This window comes from Camarhynchus parvulus, chromosome 3 (assembly GCF_901933205.1).
Source record: "Camarhynchus parvulus chromosome 3, STF_HiC, whole genome shotgun sequence".
Classification (NCBI taxonomy): Eukaryota; Metazoa; Chordata; class Aves; order Passeriformes; family Thraupidae; genus Camarhynchus; species Camarhynchus parvulus.
Window position 1 is genome coordinate 67334165 of NC_044573.1, and position 19195 is coordinate 67353359.

Sequence of the window (19195 nt, forward strand, 5' to 3'; positions counted from 1 at the left end):
TCTGAAAGTCCTTTCTGCTTAGATCTTAATTTTTATCTCACAAAATCTTCTGAAGTTAGAATGTTTATTTCTTACAACCTAATTCTTTTATTAGAAACAACCTCACCTATAAATCAGTGCCGTAACAGCATTTTTATCAACTTGCTTCACTTGACAAGTAAATGCATTTTTATAGTGCTTAGAATCCAATCCTGAATGTAAAGGTCTGTTGAAGTGTTTTTGATTAATAGAAGAATTAAGATTGGAAAAATCCCTCCAAGGTCAAGTCCAACATTAACCTCACACTGCCATGTGTAGAACTAAACCATGCCCACAAGTGCAAATCCTCATTTTTTCGAACGCTTCCAGGGATGGTGATTCTACCAGTTTCTTGGGCAGCCTGTTCCAATGCCAGCAGCTGCAGCTTCCCAGCCGCTTTTCCCCAGCCTGCAGCACTGCATGGGATTGTTGTGACCCAAGGGCAGGACCCAACACTTTGCCTTGTTGAACCTCATACATTTGGCTTTGGCACATCAATCCAGAAAACTCATCATACTCAACTCTGAATCCAAGTTGCTAGGCAAAAGCTTAGGAAGAAGTTCATCAAGAAAACTGGAGTTTTGCTCTCTTGGTTAGGACAATTTTACCCATACAATTTCTAACAGAGGTAAAATGTAGTGTGAACTTGCATGCATCTCTTGCTGCCTGGTTACTGAATATGCAGAAAGTGATTATTCTGTTCTCTGGAATATTCAATTCAGGGTAATACATAAATGTACAGCCAGAGTTCAACAATTGCCTTGAGGTGTTGATTTTATTGTCATCAAGCATGTCATCAAGATGATGCAAGCATCATCTTTCTCTTTCCTAGATTTGTTGGTGTTTGCTCAAGGTCAATTGAAATGGCTTGTGTTTTCCAAGAAGGGAGTGCATATTGCCTTTTGAATGGTTCCAGTATATGTTGAGGAATTAAAAGCCAGTGATGGTGTTGATAATTACAGATTAAAAAAGGAAGAATAAAAGAGGCATCTGGAAAGAGAGGTAGTGGTTGGAGGTAGGGAGGAAACAAAGTTAGCACTGGGTGTGGGATGGGAAGAACAGCTTCCTGGGGGAAGGAAAAAGAATAGGTGAAGTAGAGTGCTTTTGTTTGTTTGTTTGTTTCCTTTTTCAAAAAAGCTAAAGGTGTGTAATTTTGAGTCAAATTAGAAACCCTAGTTTGAGTATCTCATTTGAGGTAAATAGCGGCAAGGAACTGAGAGTTTAAGTGAGATTCTGACATTGGTTTTCTGCACATCTCTTTCAGATTCTTGAACAAATCCTGCTTGAGTAGACCCCTCTGCAGGCATTAACGATTTAAATTTAATTATTGTTTGCATGAACATTCCAAAAATTCTGCTTTGAAGCTTTGTTATGCATCTTTTCATTCAAATCAGTTAATGTTTTCAATCTTGTTTACTTTTTACAGCTGTTAACACAATAGGACAAAAGCTTCCAAGGAATGACTATTGATGTTTGAGGGAACCTAGATCCTAATTGCAGAACAATTGCTGTGATGTCATGTGCAGATTTTATGTGGTGTTCACAAACAGCTGGTTGCAAACAAATAGATTGCAAAAAATGCCTGTAAAGGTTTTGTTCTACTTGTAAAGCTGCTGTCTGCACTGTCAAAAGCTTTTGGGGTGTAGTTCTGTGTGAATACTCCTGTTTCAAGAGAATTCTCATAGCATGAAATCAACTTTGTGGGAAAAAAGTGCTTTTGCCCTATGTGATTTTTGTCATTCATACACTAAAAACAAGTACAGCTCTGAAAATGTAGTTATTATAGGATGAAAACAAAAGTGGCTCTCAACTATACATTTGTATACCATCACTTTAGATAAGTTATACCAGCAAAAGTGGTTCTTGCCAGATTATTGATGTGTAGCATAAAAGTTAAGCTTATATAAAACTTTCATCTAGAAGAAAATCTCTCCAGTGAATAGAATTATTCTCGTAACAATAGAAATGCGCATTTACTTAAAGGTGGTATTTCTTACTGTGAAATGTCAAAGTATATTTCTGTTTTCTAATTGTGAAATTGGTAACTAGAGATAAAAACTAAATGTCAGCAAGATAGAGGTATGGTACTTTTAGACTTCTAAGGGTGTTTCTAGAGATGTTTTCGTTATAAAATAAATGTATGTAATCATATTATACTCAAAAATAATTGTCAAATGCTGACCAGCTAAAAATTCTGCTTTTGTTTTCCAGAAACCAGCAAACATTCTGGTAATGGGTGAAGGTCCTGAGAGAGGAAGAGTCAAAATAGGTAAACTCTTTGAGAAAATTTAATTTTTCAGCTAAAAGATAACTATAATTTAAAAAATGCATCTTCTGTGTAAGATAGAAACAGATCTTCAGTATTCTTTGAGTGTATGTATCTACAACCTCTAGTTCAATTTTAAATCTCACTCACTGACTTTACGGACTTAAGAAATTCCGAATGTATTATTAGGCTTTTCTAAACTTGCTAAGGGTATTAGATGAGACATAAAAGCATCTGTATGAAACAAAAAAGTAATAAGCACAGAGAACAGTGGTGATGACCAGGGTTCTTTTGATTTCTGCTATGATTAGTTAGCATAAGTTAGCATTGTTACTTATAAACTTTTTGGTTTCTTATTTTTGTTTTTATATAAACAACATTACTACATATGTTTGTAGAGATCCAAAGGTTTGTTATGCGAAAGTTATTTGGTGTCAAAGTGAGTAACATATGTAGCTGTGATGGTCTTTATCCAGAATCTAATTCCCTTCTCAGTTTTAGTGATGTGGATATTACATGTGGCTATACTGAAGTTTGTGTGAAAGAAAAGTTACAGATTTGAATTGGGTTTAAAATGTGTGGGTTTGACAATACACCAAATTTTGTGCTTTTCCATCTAGCATTTCTTACTGTTGCTTACCAGGCTCATTCTAAGGAGAATTTTTGAGTTCTATAGAATGAATGCGTAGTTTTAAAATACACCTCTGTAACAGTGCATGCTGACTGACTCTGGAGCTCATTCCTCCAAATCATGTAGGAGGCATGCCTTGAAAAATAGTGGAAAACCAATCTACACTGCAGTCATTTTAATTTTGCACTTTGGGTAAATATATAGCAGTCACAAGGACTCGCAGTTTTGTAAGCATGTATAAAAATAAAGGAGAAAATGTACATTAGAGACCTACTACTGTTGACCTCAGTTAACGAAGTTTCTGTTACAGTTTTAAAAAATGAACAGGTGTCTGTGTTATGTAAAGTTTTACAATACCATGATCAAAACACATCAGATGTTATCCTTTGTAGTTTTAGAAGTGAACTAAATGGAATTTAGCCTTAGAAAATTTGCTACAGTATTGTTGTAAGTAGCTTTTGTTTTGTTAGAAAATTTGATTTGTAATTTTTAATGTTTTAGAGCTATTGTTGTAATTGTTTTTGACAATACTATTGAATTTTGATTTATTTGTATTAGAATTTAAATACACTTCTCATTTTTTCTCCCCATTCCCCAGCTGATATGGGTTTTGCAAGATTGTTTAACTCACCTTTGAAGCCATTGGCAGACTTGGACCCTGTTGTGGTGACATTCTGGTACAGAGCTCCAGAGCTGTTACTTGGGGCCAGACATTACACAAAGGCCATTGGTGAGTTGTCATATAAGAAGGATATTTGCCTGCTAGTTCTGTAAGGACAGTAGCCTTATAATAGAGAAGATGGTCAGCTGACCTGCTAGTTTTGGGGTTTTGTCACTGAAGTAGTTGCAGATGATCCCATCCATAAAGGATTAATCAAGATTAAAATTTTTTGAGGACTGGGCTTTTATATTTCAATATAACTTAGACATTTTAAATATCTAGTTTTGTTTGTTTGTAAAACAAGAATATCCTTCTAATTGGTTTATATGTTTTCTTAATGTTGACTTAGAAATCTTGTAATGTTATAAACCTTTGAAAGGGAAAGAGTTGTGGCATTCTTGTAGAGTGTTTCACGTCCAGATGCTTCTATGAAATGTGTGTCTTGATAAGCAGAAGGCTGGACTCCTGTGCTGTGCATAATCTGCAAATCATTTCCTCCTGATGACTTACGAAGCTCCATGTTCAGGAAATGCTGGTAGCCAGGTTCTTTTCTGCCCTAGTGAGTTCCAGAAGCACAATCAGCCTCAGTGCCCAGCTGGAGGCTTGGAGAATTAAAGCATTGAGGTGCATGGGAGGCATGGTTGGCTTATATATCATTGAACTGCAAGGGAAACAGTGACCCTCTGTTAAGAGTGTTAAATTGTTCCTGAGTACAGAGATGGCTTTCGTTGCAGGCGTTTTTCTGTTGCAGAAGTTTTTGGACATGCTCTGTCAGCCTTTGTTCAGAGAGTTACAAAATACTGTGTTGTACTGGCATCTCAGTTTGAGTGTTCTCTTGGGTGGACCAGCAAGGCTCATGGTGGACTTTTAAGGCTCATGGTGTGTTTTTTAAAAATAACTCCTGCTTATTCAACTGCCATATACAGAAAAAGGTTTGGAGAATGAATGAACTGACACCTGACTTTTTGATGTAGACTTGCACTTCCCATTTCTTTCTTTCTTTCCACTTCCATTTGGAATCCTCCAGTGCAGAAATTTATTTGTGTACTCTAGGAGAACTTTGCAGCAAAAGCTGAAGTATCAGAAGTGAGGAAAAATCTGATCCATTTCAAAACCAAAAAGCTGGTCCAGACAGATTCAGTCAGGTCAAAAGGGACCCTGACCCTAGGGGATTTCTTGTTAATCCTCCTGTTCAAAACAATGCCCACTGTGAATTCTGCCTGGTCTGTTGAGGGGTTTGTCCAGCTACATCTTGAAAACCTCTAAGAACAAAGATTTCATATCCTCTCTGGTTAACCTGTTCCACTGCATAATTATCCTCGTAGTGAAGAAATTTTTTTCATACTTAGTTACAACTTTCTGTTTTGGTTCATGCCGATAATCTCTCTCTCCTGTTGTATGCCATTGCCAGAGCTTAGCTCCATCATCCTGGTCACCTCTGTGTAGGTTCTGGTGGCGCTGCTCATAGATTCCTCTTCAGTCTGAATAAGCCCATGTCCCTCATTATCTTCTCCTGGAGCAGGTTCTCCAGGGTCTAACCATGCTGGGGGGTTACCTCTGCTTCTTGCCTTTGTTACTCCGCTGTTTCATGGTTGTTACAGCCAAGGCTTCCATTGATTATCCCCAACCAGGTTCTTCCTTCTTCCTCAGCAGCAGATCTGTGGGATGACACATATAATTTACCCCTAAGTCCACTGGAAATCTTTTCAGCATCCCTGAAGTGATCCTGTTTGTGTTCTGTTTGCCCATGGTCTGTTCACCTCCTCCCACAGCTCCTTTTGCTGGTGTCCCAGTGCCCCAACCAGAGTGTCTCTCCCAGTGTGAGGCCAGTGTCACCCTGCAGACTGACTCCTGCATGGCAGCACCTTCCCTCTGGATCACTACCTCACTTGAGACAGAGGCATCCCAGGGCATCTGCTCCAGTGCGAGCTGGGTATGGACCCTTGTAATGCCCCTGTCCCCTGCATGCCTCTGGCACAATCCCAGAACCCAGGACATCCCTCTGGCTGTCCTGAGCAGCCAAGACCCCTGCCAGGGGGCTCAGAGACCCTGGCACAGAGCCCAAAATGCCTGTGGTTTTGATTATGACCCATGGAGCAAGTTACCAACCTTAGATGAAGATCTGCAGGCCACGACAGTTAAGTAGAATGATAGTGAATTTATCATGGGGTGAAAAAGTAGATTTTGGGGTTTTTTAGAATGGGGGTTCAGGGGGCAGGATGGAGGGATCTGGGCATGTCCAGCCTTTCTCCTTCTCCTTCTTCTGCCTCCATCTTCTGTTGTGATGTTGGCACTCTTAGGTTACTTTCCAATACCTATCACCTATGTTAGACAGTGCGCTTCTACTGTCTAACATAGGTGATAGGTATTGGAAAGTAATTGTAAACATTTTATATGTAATTTTTAGTATTAAGACATAACACCACCCCGCGGGGCGGGCAGAGTGCCTGGACTGTCTTGCTGAGCAGACATCAGCAGGACAGGAGAAAATATTTTATAGATAAGGAACAATAAACAACCTTGGGACTGAGAACTGAAGAGCTCTGACTCCTTCTTCAAGCACTGGGCTGGGAAAAGAGACTTTCTAACATTTCTCGGGGTCACTCTGGCCAGTGAGAGGCCCCAAGACAGCGCAATCCCATGGTGGCAGGAGCACTCTTAGGGTCTGCTTTGCATCTCCCGCTATGCAGACTGGGCTGCTAACTACGAAGTCTGTGTTTGCTGGAGTGTTTTAAAGAAAATACCAAGAGGATTGCCTCCAACACCTGCAAATTAGGTGCTTAAATTGCCCTATGTTCATAGTGGAAAACACTGATGTGAATGGACCAGATTACTGAGCGACCTGTGTGTGTGGTACAGGGAAGTTACCTCAGCTGACAGCTACCTGCTTTTGATAGATGGCACATTGTTTGGAGATTTGGGCGAGTGATATGTACCACTATCTCAGGGTATCTCTTTGAAGGATGAATTAGTATAATGCTGTTGTTTGTTTAATTATGTCATAAATAACTTGATTATTGCCTTGAGGGATCTCTAGTCTATACTAAAACACAGGCAAAAAGTTCCTATGAAACTTCAGGGGATGATGGTACTTTGGAGAGATCTGGTTTTGCTAGTAGTTTATTATTTCTGAGGTTTTTATTTCTTGTATCACACCAGTGAGTCACCCAGGAGGGGTGTGAATGGTTACATCGTACCTGGCGTGCAGTGTGAGTGCTGAGGGCACTCAAAACTGTTTGGGCAGCAAAATAAAAAACAAGGAAATGAAGACAAGGAGAGTTGCAAGTTGAGATTTGTAGGCTGACTGAAGGATTAGAGAGTGTGATTGAAGAGAAAAGAAAAAAGGCACATGGAGCTGATCTATGTGCAGCTTTAAGGCAAAGAGAAGTGAGTAAGAAAATGACAGTAGCGATGATGTTCATGCAGTTCATTGAGTCCAGACTTGTGTTTTGCTTCCAGCACTATGTGCACTTAAAAAAGGCCGTTTTCATGAGCTAAGCATGCTAGTGAGAGTTTAATTCGAATGCTGATGTTTTTGGCAAAAGATGCAACTCTTAAAACTTAAATCTCTGTGCAAGAAATACAATTTTTATATCTCTTAATATTATGCAATTCTCAGGAAGCCTAATGTGTTGCTTTTAGTAATAACTCAGAAATTAAGTAAGATTTAATTGCTCTGGAGTTGGAAACAATAATTTAGAAGAAAGGTGATTAGCTATAACAAATTATGGAAAAAAAGATTATTTAATATAGCTACTTGTTTTCCATAGCTATTCTCCCATGTCTGATACATAACTTCTATTGATTAGTAAATACAAATAAGATAAGGCTGAAAGCAGAGTTTGGTCTTTCAGTTTTGTCATAGTGAGAAATATTTTTGTTTGAATTTACTAGGAAATCATTGTCATCAGTTCTCTTCTGCAAGATTGTCCAAGAGTGATTCAGATGTTTGCTTAGGTTTTTACTGACTTTATCTTGATTTTACTTTATTTTAAATGTATTTTTTGTAATCTCTCTTCCTTATCTGTGTTTCACATATAATTTAATTATTAGCAGTGCATTCAAAATATCCTGGACACTGTCTACTATAGTGTCCAGTTTGGTTTTTTTCTTGTAATAAAGCCTTTAGGTGTGCTTGTTTGCGTGTAAATAATTCTCATACAAGATCAAAGACTGAAATTAGAATTTGACTTTTGACTTGTTCAGGATTTTTGTCTTTGATTTCTGGACCTGATCTTAGTTACATTTTATGAGTTTAACTTTGAGGGAAAATTAGAGTAATGCTATATATTACATAAAACAGTACATAAGCATATTTTATTATTTTAGGGGTGACTTTTCAGTGATATTTGTCCTTTGTCTCTTCCTACTAATTAAATATTCTACTTTTAATTTATTTCCTTGCAGAACAGATAGTTGTTCATCCTATATATAACATAATGTTTTAAAGAGATGTAGAAATCAGGAAAATACTGTTGTTGAAAAACAGAGATAGCTTTTACTTTCTGCATGTTAAAAGGATAATAAAAAGCCCGTGTTAGGGTTTCATGGAGAGTAATATTTCATTTCCTGAATTCTGAATGTTTGTAATGTAGGCCCTACTTGTTAATAAAAGCAAGATTAATAATAAAAAGTAAATTTATTAAAATATTAAGATTAAATGTATTAAAATTATTGTTAATAAGTAATATTACACGTGTAATACCTGGTACCATAGTTACAAGTAAGTAATTTACCAGATGAATGCAAATTGGGAAACTGGTGTTGTAGAAGCCTAAGTTCATTCTCTGTTCCATTACTACAATATGAATTTGTACTAAATTCACTATAGCCTGTGAAGGTTTTCTGCGTTTTCAGTGTCAAAATTCAAAACCAGAATGTTTCTCTGTGTTCATCAGGTCTTAATACTTTAGCAAAGACATAAAACCTGCAAATAAAAGTAACTTGAACAAGCTTCAGGTGAAATCAAGTAGCTGCAAAAATGCAAATTGCTTGCAATCATGGAAACTTTAATAAAATTACTGAACAACTAGAAAGTCCAGAAAATACTTAAAACACTCAAAATACTTAAAAAACAAGGTTGAAATAAGTGGCAAGGTACAGTGCTTCTTTCATGTATGGGTAAAGACTTCTGCAGTTCAGTTTTAAGGAAACTAAAGGAAATGACTGTGGTGAAATGAAGGAAAAGTTAAGCTGACTTTGAGCTTGAAAGGAGACATTAATCAGAGTGGGTTTTCTCACTCTGGGAACATCAGATTAGAAAAGAATGTTTTAGTAGGTAAAGCAAATAGTAAGAACTCTTTCATCATAGGTTTTTAGGAAAACATGTGGCTGTCTCCAATATGATTCATTCTGGGGCATCTTGTAGCATATCAAGGTAATAACATAATTATGACTTGTTTTTATCAAGCTGCAGCTTGTATAGTTATCAGTGCTATCAAACAAGCCTGTTATCTTACCTCTCTTTACCACTTGGCTTAATTAAAGCAATAGCATGTTTGATAAATGTCATCAGATGACTTATAGTATTTTAGATGGTTTGGATTTTGTTGACATAAGAATTCTTTAAAGTGATCATTCAGCCACCCATTAATCAAGGCTAAAACACTGTCCTGAACCAAAAAAGGATGGGCTTGTTTATAGTGAAAAAATAAATCTGGAAACCTGAGAAATCCCCATTTCTTAGGTGCCTTTTTGCCCTTGTCTAAATTATAGGTCATCAGAAATGTCCGTAATAGCCCGTTGGTAACTGCATTTACCAGCCCAAATGAGACTTAGGTGAAGAGAAACTGTAATTCAAAGCCTGGATAGTGCCTGTCACCTCATTCTATTTCCAGAGTATCATGCAGTTATGGAAGTTGGAAATGTGTGAAAGGTATAAGCAGATATCAAAATGCCTTTGGAAGCAAATGTCACAGGAAAATACTTGGTGTATCAGAAGGAATGAATTTATAACGAATGCTGGGATCCATCAGAGTTTCAACAATACCATTTGACCTCACGCAGGAATAAAAGAGAGGGAAATATCTGGGGTGTATTATGTTGGATTTAGGATGGAAGTATGTGCATATGTGTTCCATATTGCCTATGCAGTGAGTCCCACACATTCCCAGTGCATCAGATGTCCCGACTGTGCATGGACAGATTGTTGGCATGCTGGCCAGCCTGTGGGGCCTCTGCAAATCTTGGACTGATGCCTGAAGCTCTTTTGGTCTCATGTTCTGGGAGGGCTGGAAGGAAAAAAAAAAAAGACCTATCTGGAAAATCTGGTAAACCTGAAATTACAGGTGGGATCAGCCAGAAGACTGAAAAAAACTCTTCAGGAAAAAAGAAAGGGGAGGTTCCTACCTGTTGTCTGTGGAGCCGCAGGAGGAGGGGGACTGCTTTTAAGCAACCATGAGAAATAATTAAGAAGAAGAAATCCATAGTCAGTCAGCATTTAATTGCTGCATAGGAATCCACATTCTTGTTTTGAGGAAGGGGTTGTGGAAAAACTAGAAAAATAAAGTAAATTAGAGAGGTTTAGAAAATATTCATTTATGTGTGCTGAAAAGAAAATCTCAGGCTGCACCAAGAAGGAAGCCTTGTTCATGCCCTGGGAAATGTTATACAACATGAAGGGTAATTGGATTCAGATGATATTTTGTGGTAAACTTGTTTTGGCATGTGGTAAACTTTCTTAATTTTGATTATCAAAGTTGTTCTTACGCTTTTTCTGAGAGGCAAAATATTTTAATACCAAGGACTAATTGTTGCTCTCTTATCTAGTTATTACAGGTACTGGATGATTTACTGCTTTGTTTTTTCTTCTTGCTCTCTAAAATAGCAAAATATGTCTAAAATACTATACATGCTTCTTCTTTTATTAAAAAATAGAAAGCATTTTCTACTACAATAATCTAAGAAATGTAAAGTTTTTTTTTTAAGGATTATTAGATCACCTAATTAGAACATTTTAAAGCTATATTAGTATTTTGGGAAGCTTGGGATCCTGACAGCAACTCAAGGAATATCATCCGCAGGATTGTTGCACACTTTAACACATTAACTATTGTGCTCTGGTTCCTTCCTTCTTCTAACTCCTCTATTAATCTTACTTCTCAAATATGTTAAGTCTGGAAATTAGCTGGTGGTCATTGTCAACTCTGAAGAGTTTGAGAGGTGTGTAGTAGTTTAACAGTCAGAAAATGGGAACGGTGCTGTGGGTCTGACCTGTCTCTGCTGGTTGAAAACCAATGGACGTACTGTAATGTGGGCCAGACTAAAAGTTTCATTTCTTAGGACAGTAAGCTGGGTCTCAAAAGACTTGGCTTTAAATACTGATTCAGTCCCAAGGGTTCTCTGTAGTTGGCCACATTTAATTTATTCCATCCCTAGTGTTGTTTCATTATCTATAAAATGAGGACACTAGTTAATGGTATTGTATTGTCCTGAAGATAAAGTCAGTTAAGGATAATAGAGAACTCCAGTACAAGTATGCTGTAAATTGTTTTTGTTAACTCAATGAATGGATTATCTGTCTGAGAACCTGGGATGTCACTTAGCATCTGCAATTAACTTGAGAAATTTACACATTCTGGACATGAAAAACAAAAAGGAAAGAAAAGGAAAACAAAACCACTAAATCTTCAACACAAGTACAACCTGCTAATTGTCCTGATTTGGATTGCTTGGTAAATTAACCTGTAAACTTCCACATGTGGTCAGCCAATACTTTTTCTATTCTTATGACTCTCCCCCCTTGCAACACTTATGAAGGGACATACTGGATGCTTTTGCCATTTTGTTTAGTATTTTGCAGATTTGCTGCTGCATGATTATTGCTGTGACTTTTGTGACAATTTGTATATGGCTTATTTTAGAGCAGGAAAAATAATATAAAAATACTCAGAAGGCAGAATATCCTCCATAGTAATAACTTTGAGATAAAACCCCACTTTTGAGCAAGAGGTGCCTTTAAAAATCTGTCTGTGCTTAGTCCCATGTACATCAAGAGTCGTCAATGATTTGTGGGCCAAAAATCCTCCAGCAGGAAAAATAATATAAAAATACTCAGAAGGCAGAATATCCTCCATAGTAATAACTTTGAGATAAAACCCCACTTTTGAGCAAGAGGTGCCTTTAAAAATCTGTCTGTGCTTAGTCCCATGTACATCAAGAGTCGTCAATGATTTGTGGGCCAAAAATCCTCCATAGTGGTCATAGTTTTAGTTCCATGTCTTTTTTCCTTCTAACTGTTTTTCCCTCCAAGTATCAGCTTTGTGTTCTTCCAAACTGTTAATAACTATGGGGACTCACATGGACAAGCTTTTTCTTCCCTAGGATCTCACTGACTTTGCCCTTTACCAGACAGATGAGCTTTGCACTTGCACATTCATTCTCTAATCTTCCTGAGCAACATAGGCCATGAACTCAGTTAAAAAAAAATTTAGATTTTTTTAAAAGAAAGATTACTTAGGGAAGTAAGACAGGAGTTTTTCTTGTGAAAGTTGGTTCCATAAACACGTTACCCTCAATACACTGTGCAATAATGAGTAGCTTTTAATGTGCACTTTTTGCTACCAAATCTGAAAAGTTGGCTCCTAAAAGTTGATTTTGGCTGAAAACCAAGTGCTTATTATCCTAACAAGATGCATACTTCTGGTGCAGAGGAGTTGTTTTAGCTGATCCTTCAGTTTGATCATCAAGCATAATTACTTCAGCAATATCAACTGAAACTTTCAACATTACAGCGCTGATTAAGTAGAATGACTGGTTTTCAGGATGGGTGTGATTGCTTTGCAGGTTGACTTCTTGTCAATAACTGTGATTGACAGAAGAATTACTCTTTGCACCAGTTTATTTCATGTATTATCCAATGGAGTTGCTTATTATGCTTTGGAGTTATTGTCAGTGCCTTACTAGAAACAGTTGTAAGGCTGAAAACCTTAATAACAGACATGTTAAGGTATTGTAAAGTAAAACACTATGTTTGGAAGGTCAAAGAAGCTTCTCCAGTGGTACTGTCTGGGAAGCAAGGTTTCTTCATGCGCATTCCTCTCCGTTGACTGAAATAAAGTAGGCATCAAAAGCTTTGATAACTTCTAGAAAGAACTGTCATGGCTTGTGAATTGAAACAGTCCAATAAAGTATTCTTCAGAGATGTTCCTTGTTATAGCTCAATAACTTACCAGATAGCAGGGATTTTGCTCACCTTATGTTAGCTCTGAAGGTGCTGATACATTTGATCTATTAAAAAGTTGTAATAGTTAAAGACACAAGCCGAGTGAGAGCACACAACAGATAACAAACTCACTGTTCCTCTTTAGTTAGCGTGGAGTTACCTGTAAAGAGTTCCACTGTCTACAAAAAAGCTGTTTTATTAAAATATTTTGCATTTAATTAGAAAAAAGTATATTTCCCTTTCAAAGAATATTTACTGCTTTCTTATTTGTTATGGTCAGTAACTTTTTCCCATTATTTTATGAAACACAGAGCTGTGAATATTTCCTGAAAATAATTGTAAATACTGTTTTACCTAACAGTGGCTAATATTGCCTGTTCTTTATTCTGTCATCATTACAGGAGGAAATAGTAAAAGTTTCTGTATTAGACCTGCCTAATACTTTGCAGTATAAAGGAGATTCATGACCTTTACAATAAGTTTTCATACTTTACTTGCTGCAGTTTGATACTTCGTAGTGGGAAGTAGCCCTGAAGCTACAAAGCTGCCTTTTGTCATCCATTACATTCCTCAGACTTTTGAAGAGTTGTCACTGAAAGGCCATTTTTCTTTTTTCCCTTGTTTCCACAAAGAGCTTGACAGCTTGCCAGGGTACCTCTTGGACCCTTGGAGGTATAAGCATGACTATTGCTGAAAAAAAGTAGCAGTATGTTCTTTACCAGATCTTGGAGGTGCTGGAGTTGTCATAATGTTCCTCTGCCATCTCCAACCATCTAAATATTTAGGGAAAAAGCAAGACTGTAACACCCTTTCCATGCCAGAACTAAGGGCTTGTCCCACTGACCCGATTGCTTGCCCTGAAATGACACCACCTGAGGCTGGAGCAACCCCAGGTTCTGGAGGAACTGAGAGGAGAAAGAAGATGGAACTGTCAGTCTGTTCTGCATTCATGCAACCATCACTTTCTGCTCCTGAGGAAGTTAGCTGCTCTGCTGCTAGCTAATGTAGTAGCTCATCTGGTTTATGCAGCAGTAGTCTTGGAGACACGAGTGAGGAGTTAAAGAATTGCTGATGACAATGTGGTGTAGAGGATTCATGGGTTGTGGTGGAGAGGAGTCTTTGAGAAGACAGTCACTGAAAGTCTTTGCAAAAGCAATATAATGTTGGGGTTTAATTCTCAAGGTACTGATGCTGGCAAAAGTCAAATTCTTGTACTCTGGGGTTACAATTGTTGGTAAGATTTCAGCTTTGATGATTCCTGTCTTCAGGAATCTACGCATTTTAAATGCAAGGTTTCATATAGAACCATAAACCTGGAATTTCCAAATTATTGGATGTGAAGTTCTGTAAACCAAGGATTAAGTTCTTTTACAGGATTTTCCTGTTTGAAATAATATTTTTGCTGCGTGAAAGGACTACTTAGGGCCTCTGGATTTGTTGCCACTCCCTGTATTAAATCTATTGTACCTGTGTTGTCAAGCTTAGCACAGTAATTTTAGTGTAATGTTGAAAGCTAGATAATGTATCTAATGCATAGCAGAAGTCTGAAATAATATAATCCAGGATCTTCATTTAATGATACACTGAGGAGTAGAAATTTAAGTGGGAAAATTAAGTATTTTGATAACCTTGAATACCGCTGTTAGAGAGAGAGTGTTGAAAATCTGGCCCATTAAAGCACTGCAGAAAATAACAATTGATTTAAGTGAACTCAGAATTTCAGTCAAGATGTTTTAAAATTTTTAGAGTTGTATTAATTGACATTAATTAATTAAATTGTTAGTGCAAACATGAGAAGAAGGCAGCTTAGTTTAAAATGCTAGGATGGAGGCATAGAGGTAAAAAGAAAAGTAAGGATGGTGCATTTCATTATTAATTCAAGTTAGTATGGTTTTGCAGTTAAAAGTTTTGAATTATCTTGATGTTACATCACGGCACAGATGATGCACTTTTGAAATAAAACATTGTTCTTAGATACATGGTTGGCTGGCTGTGAACATCCCTCGGATTAGTGGGAGGTGTTGTTTCTGTCTGCAGCACAGTCATCTTTGTGGCTTTACAGTGTAAGTTATTCTTCAGTCAGGGTCTGTTGAGATGCTGTTTGTTAAAAATTGGTCAACATTTCCTAACATCAGTGAGTGAAAGCAAATTTCTGATCCTTAACTCACTGACACCATTTTTTGCTTCCCCTTGAAAAGCCTGTAACATGAAAATGTTTGACCCCATTTTCAGTTCTTCATAGAAGGTGTCAAATGTAAAAGGCTATTAACTACTTCCTCAACCTTCTGTTTTGCTGACTAAAGTTTAAATGAAGCACATCCAAATTGGGACCTTAATGTATGAATGGAAAGGTCTTTCCCTTGTGTATATGTGTGCTAACAGAACATATGTAACAGGCATGTTCTGTACATCTTACCAGACCAAAGAAATCCCTGTTTAAGGGTATATTATTTTCTTAAATCTAATTTCTAATGCTAAAACCAGCATAAAAATTAATAAACTATTTTTCTATACTATCTCTGTGCTCCCAGACTCTTGTGTATAAAGATTCCAGGTAAGTCTAGAATGTGCTGTTGTGCTCAGCATGAGATGGATTTTTTTTTAATCAGAGGTTATATCTTTTCATTAGACCAATTGATGGCTATTTGAAAAACTTAGACGTGTTTGCCTGTACAGCCCCATTTTAGGTTTCCAGTCCGTTGGTGTGTTTGATATCCTTGCCTTGACTGGAAAGTTTTAGAGGATCTTAAGTAAATGCTGTAGCTCTTACAGGTGGCCTGAAAAGCCCTGTTTGGGTTAAAGTCTTGCTAACTAGCTCTTGGGTAGCCTGGTTGTTGCATTAGCCCTTGGCAGGTGCAGGGAAGCTGTATTCTGCTGTCTGTCCTTCTGCTCTTCACTGCCTTTACCAGCATTCATATGTGTCCAAGAGTGTAGACTTTGTGTTCAAAATGTTCAAAACAACAACAGGAAAAAAGCACTTCAGTTGAGTACTGATGCTATTATGCTAAACCTCACTAATGATGAATTCCTCAGATTGCACCTAAATAGATGTTTTCCAAGTCTTTATTTGCTTTTTTTAAAGAGAATTTTATTAAAGAATTCTATGAGACTAAGAGACTATTTATTTCTTTTCTTGGATATAGTAAAGAATTATGATGTATTTAATCTTGGATTCTGTCCTGTGTTCACTGAAAAGTTTTGCTTAATATGCATGGGAAAAGATGTTTCCTTTTATGAGTCAAGGCTGTTGCTTAATAAATTGTCTTATTGTTTTAAATGGTCATACTATTCTTACAGAATGTTTCCAAGATACTGGAACAAATACAGAAATGAGATTATTGTTCCATAGAAATGAAAGAATACACAAGCATTTGTCCGCTTAATCAGCCCTATCATTGAAACAGCATCCCTTTGTTCTTGTTTCTTGGCTACAGTGCTAAAGTAGAGCAGGACATGCAGGATTTTCTCAGCTGACCTATAAAGCTGTAAGAGTCCCAGCTTTTAAAAGTGGGACATAGACAGCCATACAAATATTTTAATAATCTGTGCACACAGGCATTTATATAGGAAGTCTCATTACCAATCACAAGTGTCCATTCATAAAAGGCTGGGGTTTATTTTTTTCATAAATTTATATGGTACTTGAGAAGTATTGTCATAGTGGAAGGATATTTCAGTGGAGAACAGGTTTGAATTAAACCTGAGGAAGTTGTGTGGTTAAGAGTCACTCCTACCCCTCTTTCCAGAGCCAGGGAGCAGAATTGGCTTGCACTGGGGTCCAGCGTAAACCTGAAGAAAGTGAGGACTTTGTAAGTCTTGGGGGTGGAGGAGAACATCAGCAAAATAACACAACTCAACAGACAGTAAAAACCTTTTCCCATGGATCAGTCCTGAAGCCTAATGGCGGGGGAAGAGACTGTAGGAAACAGAACCATCTTTACAGGAATGGTTGTGTAACTATGGTAAACTTACTAGCATCCTCCCAAGACATCAGGCTGGGAAAACATTTCCTCCCAAGATGGGAAAACATTTAGTACTCGGTACAATTCTGTAGGACTTTTGTGTCCCAGTTTTCAGTGGGTCTGGGACATAACAAATGGATACCTTCAGTAGTTTCAGCTTTGGTTCAGGAGCAGTCAGGCCACTCACCATCTTGATCATTAGTAGAGGGGAGAGGAGAGAATTAATTGTTGGATAATGTTTGCCACTTATTTTGTTGTTTGCTTTTAAAAAAAAGTTTTGTTTATAATGAAATTTTCAAATAACATTATAAGGAGCTCCTCTAGTGCTAGAGGGAGATTATGTGCATTAAAATAATAATACACTGTACTTGAAAAATATTACTTGTGTGTTTTAAGGTTTGCTCTGTCAGTGCCCACTGCTGAGGACTAGTAGGTGCTACTTAGAATATGTTTGAAGTAGATGTAATAATCATTAATTTTTAAGGGGCATAAATGGAAAACCTTAAATGGCACTAGACAAGGACTTTTTTTCCCATAGTTAGACCTAAAACTTGTATTTGGTTGACTACTGTGAACAGTGTAGGACATAAATACCTATTAAGATTGCTTGTATCTATGAAGTGTTTAAACTTAGCAGAATTAATGAAGTATTCCTGCTAGGAAAAGTGCCACATGTGGTACATTATTATTACAAATTATGAATGTTTTTTAGAAGAAACAAACAAAAGGACTAGCTAATCTTGGCAGAAAATCATTAACTGTGAATTGTATCAATATATGCCAAGGATGTGTTCCAGATCAGGTTACATAAAAGGTTCGTGAAGAGAAGACCCTGACCTGCTTGAGCTGCATGGCTGCAAGACCTTTTCCATATATTTAATCTTTTCTTGCATAAATTAAAGCTTCAGTTTTTCTGTACCAAGACTTTTGGGTTACTTTATATTAGTTCTTCAGAGATTAAGAGTATCTGGCAAGAAACATAAAGGGTTGAACCCTACCATACGAAGTGCTAGAGAATATAACACTTGGTCAAAGTTAAAGCAGTCTTATGTTTGACTTGCCCAATAATGCCATCCCACAGAAAATTATAACACCATCTTGGGAGTTTCCAGTGTTTACACAGATGTAACATCCAGTTGGTACAATGTTTGTCTTTCTGAATTCTTGGAGGGTTTAAAATGCACTCTCTGTACACTCTATAGTGGCTCTTCTTTCACACAGTGCAGCTGATGAAGGAAAAACAGTTTTGAAGTTTGCTGTGTCACATCAGGGATATTTCCCTGTTCAGTTCTGCTGTCAGGGAGAATACTAGATTACTAGATTTTACCTTTTTTTTTTTTTTTTTGTTAAGATGAGAAGGTCAGTATGGATAGAGCAGTTAATAATGTCATAATGAGCAGTGGCCCAGCCTCTCCCTCACAATGTGATGGACAGTGAACACTGTAGAAAGCCATGAAAACTAAGAGAGCTGCAATTCTTTTGGCCTCTAGATAAGCCTTCTCCAAAAGGATTTGCTATCATATGAAAATGAGTGAAGAGATACTGTTAAATGAAGATTTCATTCCTCAATTAATAAGTAATTTCCATTCTGGAGTAGATAATTTATGCCTACTACCCAGGCAGCAATTGTGATTAATATGCTGCATTAGTTGCCTGAGTAGATAAAATCTCAACAGCTGAAGATCTTGTTTTCATGCAGATAAGGCTAATAGGGAAATCAAAGGAAGATAAAACCTCGAGAATGTGATGTAACGCACAGAGCAAGTTATACCCTGTCAAAACTGTAAAGTCTGAATGAAATGTTATCAGATTTTCCTGTAAGGGAAGTTGGAAGAAAGAGTTATATATTGGGACACCTCAAGCTCCACACCTGTAACAGGATGGAAATGGAGCTGACTAGTTTTGGCAAATAGAGTGTGATGGCTCATTTCTTTATTTCCTACATAAGGAGAGCAGTGCTTTTTCTTAAGGACACCCTGTGTCTCATAGGCAGCATGGGCCAAACATCACCATTGACAGCAAGTGGGATTTGGAGTCTCAGATTAATTGCAACAACCAAGAGGCTTTTGTTGGTGTTTTCTTTAGTCTGAATCCAGTAAACTAAACTCTGTTTAAAGAATTTTGTATCTCTTAGACTTATAAATTAAAATTAAATTGCTTTTTGCATTTGTTCTGTTAAATTATAAAAAATAAAAAAGGTTTTCCTAGGGTCATCTAATTTAACTTCACTTACTACACAAGTCTCCACATCCTTGTATTCAGCAGACTATGCTTATTATTAATCTGTTCTCAACACCTGCTCCAAAGTTGTATTGCCCAGTATCCCAGACACCTATTTATCAGTGTAGCAAATCCTTAAATCCTTTTTTTGGTTGTTTTTTTCTTTTGTTTGCTTGTTTGTTTTTTTTGTTTGGTTTGGTTTGATTTTTTGACAAAAAAAGCTTCTTCTCACTGGCAAATTCACACTTTCATTTTAAGATGCATAGTAAATTTA

General features: G+C 37.1%; 1 protein-coding gene across 1 annotated transcript in view; it reads left to right on the forward strand.

Moving 5' to 3' along the window:
- CDK19 (cyclin dependent kinase 19) overlaps window positions 1–19195 on the forward strand; it is a 123005-nt gene that overhangs the window by 83157 nt on the left and 20653 nt on the right. The window contains exons 5-6 of the mRNA XM_030944295.1: window positions 2230–2287; window positions 3514–3645. Coding sequence (XP_030800155.1) covers window positions 2230–2287; window positions 3514–3645 — 190 coding nt within the window. The remainder of the gene's footprint in view (window positions 1–2229; window positions 2288–3513; window positions 3646–19195) is intronic.